At 44.6% G+C, this 14,025-nt stretch overlaps 1 protein-coding gene across 1 annotated transcript; it reads left to right on the top strand.

The window, feature by feature from the left end:
• The first annotated feature begins 825 nt into the window (after positions 1-825).
• On the top strand, positions 826-12,623 carry LOC118785776 (immunoglobulin superfamily member 3-like). Its single transcript, XM_036540708.1, has 9 exons — positions 826-895; positions 4,325-4,702; positions 6,673-7,086; positions 7,342-7,740; positions 8,417-8,806; positions 9,394-9,768; positions 9,952-10,335; positions 10,677-11,081; positions 12,368-12,623. Exons 1-9 carry the CDS (start codon positions 826-828, stop codon positions 12,571-12,573), a joined length of 3,021 nt encoding a protein of 1,006 aa, XP_036396601.1. The 3' UTR covers positions 12,574-12,623.
• Positions 12,624-14,025: the final 1,402 nt, after the last annotated feature.

Genomic DNA, 14,025 nt, shown 5'->3' with positions numbered 1-14,025 from the left:
GGCGGAAGTGGTTCAGTCTTTTCACCATTGAATAAGTGTTCTGTTTTCCCTGTCTCGAAAATGTGCTCAGAAATGCACTATGACCATTCCTCTGTCAAGTAATGTTTGAATATCCCAAAGGGGTGAAGAATTTCCCCATCACAAAGCATTAGCACATTGATAGCCTCATAACATCTCGTGCTGCTTTACAACTAGACCAACACAAGGCTCACTGACTACATTTTATCAGCATAGTTTCATGCTCTGTCGGGGGCTCTTACTTCAAGTTATTTTTCAGTTGTTTCTTACCCCAGATTTCTTGATCTGGATATCAAGTTATTGCATACAGAGGCTCTGTTTGCTCGATTAACATTAAATTTCATTGATGGCATTTAGCAGACGCTGCTATCCAGAGTGACATGTAGGTTGCAGTTTTTTACTGTTATCCATTTATACATTTGAATATTTACTGAGGCAATTGTGGGTACCTTGCCTAAGGGTACAGCAGCAGTGCTACACTGCCACTCTATTCATTATGCATGACATTTGTGGCCATTCTGGAAAAAAAATGTAAAGCAGGTAAAAATCTCAAGTGCAGTTGTGCCATTGCAATTCTCTTTCTCACACAAAAGACAGGAAAACCACATCATCTTCATTTCCCATTTTCAGAGAAAACACAGACGTGCTGGAGACGGCCACACTGACAAGGACGAGTGCTGGTGCTGCTCGGATGCAGAAGTGTGAAGGCAGATCACATTTGGCCATAGGGACAAAACTGTGAGACTCAGTGGCAGCACAGAGGCAGGACTGCAGCCTCGGTGTAGACACAGAGAGACACAGAGGAGGATGGATCTGCTCCAGTGTGACCTCTCGCAGACTGCTCTGCTGCTGTGGCTCAAGGGACTCCTCTGGTGGGGTAAGAGCACACCCCCACACACACTCAAGTCTCACCCAGACCAGCCTCAGCATTTAGAGGATGAAATGTATGGAAGTTTGGCCTTACAGATAATAAAAGTTTTAAATCCAACCTGTAACCTGATCTTGAGGGTCTTTGAGTCTGTGGACAAGCATATTTTATTTGAAATGAAAATGCCTTCCCATTTGTTGTTAAAGTGAACCAGCTCACAATTCATATTATTTGGATAAACTCAGTACAGTTGAAACTGAATGTCTGAAATACCTAACGTATGATTTGTTACTTTTTTCCCCTAACATGTCATGTCTCTAACACTGGCACACAACTACTTTACTGCTAACATGCACTATCACTACTGCTATCATGCCATTGATCAAGCTGATCAATGGCGCTAGTGCAAGCCGGCTGCCGGTCCGCTGCTCGGTGTGCGAATGCGAATACGAATGTATGTTATGGTAACTGTGGATGTTCTGCTGACAACCTGAAGAAGGTAACGGTCTACTCTAGAAGTAGTCTTTTGGCTCTGAAGAAGATCAAAACGGACTTTCGCCATGTTATACCTCGAGAGATAAGGAGGAGGTACCGGGGAAGCCGTGCCGGGGTGAAGCGCAGGGCTAAGGCTACAGCTAGAAAACAACAACAGCTGAGATACAAGCCACCGATCCCCTCGGTGTTGATGGGGAATGTAAATGCTTTGCCCAACAAGATGGACGAGCTGGGGGCATTGATTAAGAACCAACAGACTTATCGGGAGAGCTGCTTAATAATCCTCACAGAGACTTGGCTAACTGCCCACATACCTGATGCCAACGTGGAGCTACCCGGCTTCACTACGGTGAGGGCAGATAGAGACACCAACACCAGCGGGAAGATTAAAGGTGGGGGCCTCGTGCTGTACGTGAACAACAGATGGAGTAATCCCAATCATTGCCGTATTAAATCCGTCATGTGCTGCCGTGACTGTGAGCTGCTAGCCGTTAGCGTAAGACCATACTACGTACCGAGGGAGTTCACGCAGGTCATTGTGATCTGTGTTTACATTCCTCCGAGGGCTAACGCGGATGCGGCGCTTGATGCAGTACACTCCATCACTGCAGGGTTACAGACGCAACACCCAGAGACTCTGGTCATCATCTCAGGGGACTTTAATCACGTCACCCTGGACTCCACCCTGCCGGCCATGCACCAGTACGTGGACTGTCCCACCCGGAAGAACAGGACCATCGACCTGCTGTACACCAACGTGAGGGATGCCTACTCGGCCACGCCCCTCCCGCCCCTAGGGAAGTCTGACCACAACCTCGTCCATCTGCAGCCCAGGTACACACCACTGGTGAGGAGGCAGCCCATCACTACACGAACTGTCAGGAGGTGGACACCAGAGGCTGAGGAGGCTCTCAGAGACTGCTTCAGCTGCACTGACTGGAGTGTGTTGCTTGACCCTCATGGTGACGACCTAGAGGAAGCTACACAGTGTCTGACTGACTATGTCAACTTCTGTACTGACATTGCTGTGCCTGCCAGGGAGGTGCGATGCTTTGCCAACAACAAGCCCTGGATCACTGGCGAGGTGAAGGCAGTCCTCAACAGGAAAAAGAGGGCATTCATGAACAGAGACACTGAGGAGGTAAAGAGAGTGCAGAAAGAATTGAAAATCTGCTTAAAGGAGGCCAGGGAGGCCTACAAAAAGAAACTGGAGGGGAAGTTGAGGCTAAACAACATCAGAGAGGTGTGGGATGGCATGAAAACCATCACTGGGTGCAAAAAGAACACAACAGGGGTGGTGGAGGGGGGTGTAGAGAGAGCAAACGAATGACACTGACAGACCTCAATTTGTCAGGTTGGGGTCTGTAACATCAGACATGATGACCAGCAGCACGGGGATGCCACAAGGGACTGTGCTCGCCCCCCTCCTCTTCACCGTGTACACAGCAGACTTCATGCACAACACCGAACTGTGTCAAGTGCAGAAGTTTTCTGATGACACCGCCATCGTCGGGTGCATCAGGGGGAGTGATGAGGGGGAGTACAGGGCCCTTGTGAAGGACTTTACCACCTGGAGTCACATCTGTGGTGAGGAGATTGAGGTGGTCACCTCCTATAAGTACCTGGGCCTGCAGCTGGACAATAAACTGGACTGGTCTGCCAACTGTGACTCTGTGTACAGGAAGGTGCAGAGCAGGCTGTACTTTCTCAGACGACTGGCATCTTTTAGCATCTGCAAAAAAATGTTGCAGATGTTTTATCAGTCGGTGGTGGCCAGTGCACTTTTCTACGGGGTGGTGTGTTGGGGGGGGGAGCGCCAAACAGAAGGACACACAGAGACTGGAGAAACTGGTCAGGAAGGCCTCCTCCATCATTGGTGCGGAGCTGGACTCTGTGGCATCGGTGGCAGACAGGAGAGCACTCCTCAAACTGCTCTCTGTCATGGACGACAGCAGCCACCCACTCCACAAGCTGGTGGTGGGGCAGAGGAGCAGCTTCAGTGAGAGGCTGATTTCACTGAACTGCTCCTCCGAAAGATGCCGCAGGTCATTTCTTCCCAGAGCCATAAGACTGTACAATACCACACGTGGGAGAGGAGGGGAAAGGAGGAGCACTGTGTAGTCTTTTAGTCATCTAACTTTTTAGTCTTTTTACCCATGCACTATGTCTTTTACCCATGTACTGTTCACTGTTTTTTTACTTATTTATTTATTTATTTATTTATTTTTTTGCACTTCCGCACTTTTAGTGGTTTGTATTATGGTTTTTATTATGAATGTACTGTATGTCAGCGAGCAGCTGGATAACTTAATTTCCCACTGGGATTAATAAAGTACATATCTATCTATCTATCTATCTACTTTAAAAATGGCCGTATATGCCATGTTTTGATATCAATACAGTGCCAACTTACAATGAAGACTTTAGTGGAAGATATGCAATGTAATGCAGCAAGAAATGAAGGAGAATCAGAGGAAGAAGTGAAACCACTTACGGCCACTTATGATGTTGTGAAGGTTTACCTGAATTCTGTGTTTTCAAATGAAATTAGGCTGTTCTGAAATACTGCCAGGAGTTGAACCACATGGTTTATTTAGCAGATATTCTTATCCAGAGTGACTTCGACTGTGCATGTACAAAGTGCATTTAACAAAACCGCATGAAATGTGAAAAAATGGGGCCATGTACATGATTCAGCACTTCCAGTGAAATGCAATATCTCCATTATTATGAGTGAAAAAACTGCAGAAGTACCAAAAAATCACAAACAATAAAATTACAATGTATAAAATTGACATAAAACAGAAACAAGATGATATTAGTGTAGGGGAAATGATTTACAATCTGATGAGGTGGGTCTTCAGTCTAATATATAATTTCCACATTTTAATAGATATTGTTGTGAGATTTTGTGTGTCACATATTTCTTATGTGCACCTGCAGATGTCTGTGTGGGCCAGCGTGTGGTCCAGATGCAGGAGGGTCCACTGTACCGGGTGAGGGGCTACCCCGTGAGCATCTCCTGCAATGTCAGCGGGTTTGGCGGCGCCCCTGTGCAAAACTTTGGTTTCTCCATCTACAAACCCACCAGGCCAGACATAGAGATCAAGATCATTAGCACGTATGATCAGAACTTTGCATATGCCGTGTACTCCAAAAGGGTGAGGGAGAAGAAAATTGAAATCAAGCGCTTAACAGGATCGTCTGTGCAGTTGCACATAAAAACACTGGAGGATGATGATACCGGAGAGTATGAATGCCAAACGCCCAACACGGATGGGAGGTATCTTGGAAGCTATTTTGCCAAAACCCAACTAAATGGTAAGGGTCTTTCTCCCCTACATACATTCTTAATTGAATATTGAATATTTAGCCTATTCAATATTTTATATTTGTATTTTGTTTTATTATTATTTAATATTCCATATTTTTAAGTTACATATAATTTTATTCTTTAATGTATATAACTTACATGTAATAATTTATGCCTTATTACTTATATCTTTAATGTAATAACTCATACTTGTGGGCTTATACCTGGGAATAACAAGTGAGATCAAATGCAACAGAGCTAAAGAAATCTTCACCATGTGCATGAAGGGAGGCTGTATACAGGCTGTATTCGAAACTGCCTACTGCATACTGTGTACTGTGTACTATACAAGTATATAAAGTATACTGCATGCTACTTTTCAGTGTAGTACCCAGTATGAGACCATTAATGATTACATTTCTAGTATGTTACATTGTCGCATGAAATCATTGCGAGAATAGAAACGTCTAGATTTCCTTGTGGTATTTTCCAATTAGACGCCACTAACATTCTCACGAGTGAAAAGCACTGGTAAGTTGAAGTACACTATATGGACAAAAGCATTTGGCCACACCTGTTTTTCAGGGTTTGGGCTAGGCTCCTTATCTCCAGTGAAGGGCAATCTTAATGCTTCAGCATACCAAGTCATTTTGGACAATGCTATTCTTCCAACTTTGTGGCAACAGTTTGGGGAAGGCCCTTTTCTATTCCAACATGACTGTGCCCCAGTGCACAAAGCAAGGACTATAAAGGCATGGTTTGATGAGTTCGGTGTGGAAGAACTTGACTGGCCCACACAGAGCTCTGACCTTAACCCCATCAAGCACCTTTGGGATGAACTGGAATGGAGACTGCGAGCCAGGCCTTTTCGTCCAACATCAGTGCCTGACCTCATAAATGCTCTACAGAATGAATGGGCACAAATTCCCACAGAAACACTCCAAAATCTTGTGGAAAGCCTTCCAAGAAGAGTGGAAGCTGTTATAGCTGCAAAAGGGGGACCAACTCCATATTAAAGTATACGTATTTGAATACATTACATGTCATTACAATGTAATGGTCAGGCGTCCGAATACTTTTGTCCATATAGTGTATTTTCAGGTTTTCTCTTGTCAGTGTCTTACCTTTTGGTGGTATGGGCACATAATGTGGCACGGAGGCAGGGAAGGGCTGCTACAAAAAAAAAAACATTTTGGCATTTGAGTGTGGCAAAAACATTTGAGTATGATTACAATGCAAGTAGCCTATGCTGCTAGCTTGCAAGCTTAACTTTTTACGGTGTTATACCTGTTAGGCTATATGTTGTCAGATAAGTAATAAGGTAAAAATGTACATGAAAATTCGCAAATAATTATGAATAAAAATATTTTCTGTGAGAAACAATTGATAGTTTAATTACAGATGTCATGCAGTTTTAGATTTGTCATTTACATGTAATGGAATTACAAAGGATCATAATCAAGTCAAGCTGTTTTTCAGCTTTTTACTCTCAAAATTACTTGTGCTGTCTACAGCCGCACTTCCTTATTGGGTATAGTAGGCGAGGTAGAGTGGTCTGATGCATACTGGCGATATTTTTCCAACTCAGTATGTTATCCGGGTATCCTTGGCGTACTGGCAATTTCATTTTGTTCGCATACTGTATACTACGTACTACATTTGGTCAAAATCAGTAAAGGCTGGTAGCATAGTATGCGGTTTCGAATACAGCCACAGTGGTCTCTGACTGTCTGCTGCAAAAGTTATTTGAAGATGCTAAAAAACATAACCAGATAGTCCTCATCAAAGCTATTCAAGCTCTAAATCTTCAACACTACAATTACTGTTTACTGAATCCTTACCCGACCTACAAACACCTACTTACCAAACTCATTTTCACTACAAACTTTCATCTTACCAAATGCCTTATCTTACCTTCATTACCTTTTGGAATGTTTTTATTTATGAGTGTTTTATTGATGATGCCTCTGGTCTACAGTGGTCCAGGACACCCTTAGCGTGTCTTCGAATTCTGCAGTCCTCACCAAGACTGAAGGAGATCCCCTAAAGATGGAGTGTGAAGTGTCCAGCCAGACCTTCCAACACACCCACCTGTCTGTCACCTGGTTCCTGCGTAGGGACAAGTCGAGTGAGCCTCAACGCATAATCTCGCTGAACCGGGACTTCACCCTGAGGCCCGGTGAAGGTTTCAAGGACCGCCACCGTTCCGGCCTCATGGGCCTGGACAAGCTGGAGGAGACCACTTACAGGCTGAGCATCTCACAGCTTCAGACATCTGACCAAGGCAGCATCTACTGTGAGGCCAGCGAGTGGATCCAGGATCCAGACCGCTCCTGGTACAGGATTGCTTATAAATCTACTGAGGTGTTCACTCTCCAGGTCCGATCCAGAGGTAAGCTGAGCCTTTCGAATGGTATTCTACTGAGTGCACGGGATCAGTGTCTGAGATGCCTCCAGTGATCACTTCAGATCATCTCCTGATTATCCACACAGCTGCAAATTGACTGGAGTTGTGTCAATCTGGGTTTTAAGCAAATAGCTATGAGAGCAACTCTTGTGTAGGCATAACTGAGCTTGATTTTTCCCAATGTGTTTAGTATGTGTGTGTGTGTGTGTATGAGTAAGAGCTCTTACTCCTCTGTCTCAGATGTACCCGTGGACCGTGATTTGTTCAACACCCTCATTGAGGTCCCAAAAAGTACCTTGCAAGAGGGAAATGCCCTGGAGATAAAGTGCATAGTGGAAGCCCAGAATGTTCTGGACAGCTACTTCTCTGTGGCCTGGCTGAAGGACGACAAGGAGGTGGCCAGGTTTGGGCCCACGGGAGTCCCATCTGTCAGGATGAGCCAGACGCAGAGAGAGAGCAAGGGAGAGTTGAAGGTCATCAAGAAGAGCAACAGGGACTACCTGCTCATCATCCAGCCAGTCCATGTAGAAGATGCAGGGAGTTACCAGTGCCGAGTCTGGAAGGAGGAGAAGACTGCTGGGTTTACACCAGGACAGAGCTACGAGTCCAATGTGGAGCATGTCACCATTGCTGTTACCAGTGAGTCTGACTCTGAAGTTAAATATGTCTCTTGTGCTGATGCAATATTATCACAAGCAAACACACATCTGCAACACACATCTTTTTTGTCTATTTTTCTTTTTTTTGGGCAGTGGTGTTGTTATTAATGTTGAAATATGAAATAGCACAACATACAAGAACATTTCCACAGAGCACAAACCCCTTTGTGTTTATGACAACACTGCACAATACAAGCTTCTGAGCTTGCAAAGAAGTTTAATATCTTTCATTTGCTCATCATAGTCAGCATCATTGCGCACACCTGGGTCTTGATTGGTGACTACCAACATCTAAATCCATAAAACACAGAAATAAAACAAGCAAAACCTGCAGAGTGCTAGGAAATGACCGAGGTGTTTAACTTTCTCATGATTTGCAATGCAAACCTATTATTCATGTGTATGTTTCAGTCCTTCCTGTCAGCACAATACCACAGCCTACCAGAGCCATATTTCTTGTATATTTTACTTTGCACAACCTTGCCAGACCATAACAGGAAACTCTTGCTCTCAAGACATGACTGCACATTGAACCCCCCCGCCATCCCCCACCCCCTCAGAGATTGCCATGATTGCAAACTAATGTTCGCAGCACACTGACCATGTACTGACCACATGCTGACCAGAAGCTGACTGCAGAATTTACTGCTCCCCAGACAGTAAGTTGGCCGTGTCCACGCCAAACAAGGCCTTGACTGTGACTGAGGGAGACATGCTGCGGGTCATCTGCCGAGTGTCAGGAACCAGCCGACTGCTTTCCATCACCTGGCAGCACAGATTCGGTCAGGGCTCCTATAGCAACGTGGTCAGCCTGAACCAGGGCGGTGTGATGGAGGTGGGGATGCGGTACCGCCAGCGAGCAGAAGTGGGCGACGTGCGGGTGCTCCACATCATGCCAGACTCCTTCATGCTGGAGATAGCCAACACCATGCTCTCCGACAGTGGAGTCTACAAGTGCACAGTTTCTGAGTGGGTGGAGGCCACTGGCAATGTAGAGAAGACAGATAGCAAATCTGAGGAGATGACTGCTGACGTGCGCTCTCTGGGTGAGCATGTATGCACAAAAACATGGACATGGATTTCAAATAGCATGTCAAGCATGCTACCTGGCGCCTGTATATCTCAAGCAATGTGATTAATAAGTGCTGTAACTCACAAACAAGTCCATAATCTGGTCCAGTAAGGTGCATGTGCAGCTCAAAATGGAAATGCTGAAAATGACCAAATAACCGAACTGAATTATGCTTCCTCTAGCTTCCCTGTTTTTGATGTACTTTTACTCTAATAAAAGCACATACACTACTTTCATTCAGTTTAATTACCTGAATTATTTACCTTAAGTGAATTTATCTCAATGTATTTATGTTTTGTACTTGTCCTATATTGATCACCACCAACTTCTGATGAGACCTGTGTTCAAAACTTGTGTCTTGTAAGTAAAAAACTTGTCAGTTTGTGCATTATTTCAGCATTAATCTACTGACAGCATTCTTTTTTTTGAACACAGCAAGTGACCTTTCCTTCTGCAGGCTCAGTCAATTGTAGCATTCTGGGCAAATGCTTGCTTTAGACTGCTTTGCCAGTTATTTTAGTGTGACTGACAGTTGAAATGTTTGTTCATTGGTTGTTTCAGATTCTGTTCTATGTGTGGATTTAAAAAGCCGTACCGTAAGAGTGACAGAAAATGAGAAAATAGAGTTGTTCTGCACAGTGAAGGGACCAAAGGTTCCCTTGTCGGTGACTTGGAAATTCAAACACCCCACCTGGCCATCCCAAGAGGAGATTGTCTCTCTCTTCCACACTGGTATCATCACCTGGTGGAAGGAGAGATGGAACTACCAGTTGTGGACGCAGGTACAGCCTGGTGAAGCCAGCTATGTTCTCCAGGTCTTCAGAGCCAGCCGGCTGGAGGGTGGAATGTACCAGTGTGTTGTGGAGGCCTTCCTGCGGGAAAACCAGCGATTGCTGAAAATATCCAATGAGCTAGCAGTGAATGTTCAAAGGCCAGGTAAGCCAAACCGACTGATAATAGATGTATGGCAAAATAACTTAAAACAATGAACATGATGAACAAGGCATGGAACGATTGCTCATGATGATCAAAATCTTTGACACTAAAGGTTGAGAAGTTGAATGATTGGCTGTGCCTGGTCCTCCTTCCCTTGCCCTTTGGCCTGCTCTTTGAGTGCAGACAGCAGGTTGTCCATCTCCATGGGCCCCAAGTCTCCAGTGAAGTGCTACATCGGTGCAGACATACGGATCCAGTGCAACGTCCTCATCGCCACATCAAACTCCAGCCACTTTGCTGTGTCCTGGCTTTTCCAGCGCAAGGGGGAGGGTAACCACACCATCCTGAGCGCAGATCGGGACTCCATTGTAGTATCAGGGGCGGGGAAGAGATATAGCCTGAGGAGGCAGGGGGCACAGTCCTATGAGCTGCTGCTACAGAGGATGGAGACTGGCGATAGCGGGCAGTACTATTGCCAGGTGGAGGAATGGCTGCAGGACACCCATGGTGAATGGTACTCACTGTCACCAAAGTCTGCCATGCTGGAGCTCGCTGTTGTCGCCAAACGTATGTTCAATTCACATCCCTGCTTTGAAATTTCATGTTAGAGAACTGTGACCATCTAGGTATTTCAAATCTCTCTAGAGCTTTCATTCAGCTACATACTAGTAGATCAGCTACTTCACACATGCCTGAGTTACTCTGGGTTTCAAGGGACTGTAGGATGGCCTGTGTTTGTTCATCCTCAGCTATTCTTCTATCATTCTTTGACTGAAGGGTCATTTGAAGGTATTGTTCAGGTATCAATCAATTCCTGATTGAAAAGTGTTTCAAGACTTGTGGCATTGCTATCCTAAAGCACTTGTCCAGGGCATCTTGCTCTAAATATACTCCTGTTCCCTCGACAGAGAGCATCTTCAGTGTTGTGAAAGATGGGTCAGAAGTCAGAGTTCCAGAGGGTGGGCAGGTGAACATCAACTGCACCCTAGGCCCTGGCAGTGGCATGCCCTCATCTCAATACTCCGTCACCTGGTTCTTCTCCCCAGCTGGCTCCTCTGACAGGGTGGCGCTGGTGCAGTTTGATCACAATGGTGTGCTGGAGCAGAGGGGCTTGACTACAGAGCTCATGAAGAGGGCACACTTCCACAGGCACACCCCACATACCTTTGGCCTGACCATTCAGAACGTAGACGTGGATGACAGCGGCTGCTACTCCTGCCAGGTGGACGAATACCAGCTCAACTGCGAGGGCAGCTGGCTGCAGACGGCCACCGACCAGTCTGGAGCCACCAACATCACTGTCTTTCAAACTGGTATGTCCTCCTTTCCATGTCTCCACTGTTAGCGCACTTCGTCCAAGCACATCCATGTTCATTCACTCTTCTATGAATTTTGCTGCTTTGAAAATATGAGCACATCCACTAGTAGTTTCTCACTGCAGTAGCTGAAGGAGGCGCAGAACCATCCTCATTGAGAATCCATCCAAGCTACATTAACACTCACCATATTTCTGATACACAGGGACACAATGATGTGTCCTCGTTACTTGCTGTCAACACAAGAATGCTTTGAGAATGATGTGTGCCTATATGCTGAGTGCATTTCGCTTCTGAAAATGCATACTGAAATAATGGTGTGGTTTGTGCCAAACGTATTGCTCACAGAGAAAAGCCTGCATGTTCTCAAACACAATGGCAACATCACTACGAGTAAGGAGCAGAACAGTTTCCCTGTCAGCTGAACCATCAGCTCAAATTCAAGTGGCAGGTCAGTTTTCGAGGTCACCTGGTGGTGACGGAAGGTGCATGGGGAAGTCCATGGGGAGTGGGCTGCAACTTCATCCTGTAGCACCTGGATAAGACCAGAGACCTCCTGCTCTTAGGGTGACCCCAGGCCACTCTGTACACCCTCATTGTCCCTAACACAGAGCCAGCTGATAGCGGTCGGTACTACTGCTATGTGCAGGAGTGGCTGCTGTCACCCAGAGACACCTGGAGGAAAGTGGCAGAGGACACATTGTATCCATCCAAAACTACAGGTAGATGCTTCAAACATACACTCCCCTGCCATTTGCCAGCAGGTTGCAGGTGTCCTTTGAGTTATTTTAAGCAATCACCTGCATGTGCTGATTCATTTTAACTGGCAGCATGAGATTCCGTGAATGCAGTGTGAAGTTTTGGAAAGAAACATTGTGCATCTTTTCACACACTTCACACAGTGATGAGGTGAATGAGCATCTTCACAACTGTGAAGGAATGGCTTCATCTCACAATACAAATGAGATTTATAATAACTGCTAGCGCATGCTTTTGCTTATTTGTTGGGGTGTTGCTCTTTTAATGCAATTGTAAGGTTGAATACCAAAGAAAGATATCAGATATCATTTCTCTTCAAGGCAGAGGTGGGCCTTTTAAGTCCCATTTTGTGGTATTACAACTGTTAAAGTAAGCCACTGCTTGGAAATCACGTGGTCTCAGTACTAGTCCTCAGTCCAGGGATACTGAGCTCAGATGGGATTAGAACACAGACCGCATTGCTGCCTCCAGGAGGAAACACCCTGAGGAGAGGCTAATGTTCATTTTTTATGCTTTTTGTAAAGGAACCATGACGCTATATGAAGACACATACTCTTTGGGAACGTTGCCAGTCTTGCTAGTCATCCTCATCCTTGTGCTGACCATGGCAGTCGGGGCTTTGTTGTACAAACTGTGGAGGGCATCAAACCAGTCTGGTCTGGGTAAGAAAAAGCCAGCAGACTCTCTGTGGGCCAAGGGAACCCCACTGAAGCCCCAGCCGGAGGCATAAATGGTGGGGTACTCACTGCACAGGGAGGACACAGAGCCACCACATCACAATGTCCTCATGTTTCATCAGTCAGACAGCACTGTGGTAAGACAGATGACAGGAACAGGCAAGGCCTCATCAGTCAGGCCTCAAGACTTGCTGGGGCAGCAAACTTGTCCGTGCTTTGACCAGAATATTATCATTTTACACAAAATCTGCTTGCATTGTCTCTCTCAACGGAATTGCACTTATGCCATTCATAAAATGATCACACTTGCAGTGTCTTTGGTGTTACTTACTATTAAAAGTTACTTTCTGAAGAGTGGCTAATTATTTAGAGATAAAAATGTCACTGGCTGGAGATGCTAAAAAAGTTGTTTTTTCACCTCTAAATATTTTTCTTCGGCTCATCCCCTAATCTTTTTTATTTGCTCTGGCACTTGCTTCCGTCCAAGATCTGTCACCTCAGGAAATGTGTTACAATGTCAAGATTTGGGGCTCCTCATGAACTTCGTTCACTTGCAGCTGTCTCATGATGATAATGTGTAAATGATAACAGGATTTTTTGTTTGTTGTTTCCAGAACTAGATTTTTTTTTAACAAGGCATGAATTTTTAGTTTATACATAAACTATGTAGTTAGAATAATGGTGTCAATCTGTTTTTTTTTCTCTGTCAATCATTTAATTGAAAACATCTGTGTAAAATTGTCTCTTGAAGGAGAAGTCATGTTCCTGTCCCTCACCTTTATGTTTAATACAAAATTAGATTTTAATTTTTAGAAAATTTCATGGGCAGCGTTCACGCAATTAACATAGACACCAAAGTATTCATACTCCATACAATAATACTCTTAAAGCATATTCACGCTAGAGTTTTTTTTTATAACAAACAGTAAAGTTTATGTAAAATTTAAAATTTAAATAATTTAAAATTTAAAAGTTTAAAATTTAGTTTAAATTAGCCAAATGCAAAGGAAGTGAGAGCGTTTGGTGTGTTTTCCGAGGGATCTTACCTCTATGTATAAGTGTCTGCTAAATGCCAATGTCAATGCCAATAATGTAATGTAATTTTGAATATTCTTGGAATTTTGCAACTCCTGAAATCTCCTCTTCCTGACCTCTGTACTTAATGGCTTATCATGGCTTATCATTCATTTGAAAAAAGAATGTAAATGAGGTGTTGTCCCACACTTATGTCAATGGAAAGTGCAGAAGAGAATTTGGATGATAATGTTAAGAATCAATAGCATGGCACACTCCTCGGAGAGGTATAATCTGACAGATTTGGGGAGATCACTTTACTAACTCTATGAAGAGGGTAGGAAGTCTGTGCGTGTCTGTGGTTTCCATCTTTTTGAAGTAACTCACACTAGAGACAGACGGTGGTTTCTGAATTGTCGCCTCACTCTCTCACTAAGTGCTCCTATTGGATGTTTATGTTAGCTAGCTGTTGTTACATAGAATCTTGGTGC

The sequence above is a fragment of the Megalops cyprinoides genome, chromosome 11 (genome assembly GCF_013368585.1).
Source record: "Megalops cyprinoides isolate fMegCyp1 chromosome 11, fMegCyp1.pri, whole genome shotgun sequence".
Classification (NCBI taxonomy): Eukaryota; Metazoa; Chordata; class Actinopteri; order Elopiformes; family Megalopidae; genus Megalops; species Megalops cyprinoides.
The sequence above is the reverse complement of the archived record's forward strand: the minus strand, read 5'-3'. Positions and strand labels throughout refer to the sequence as shown.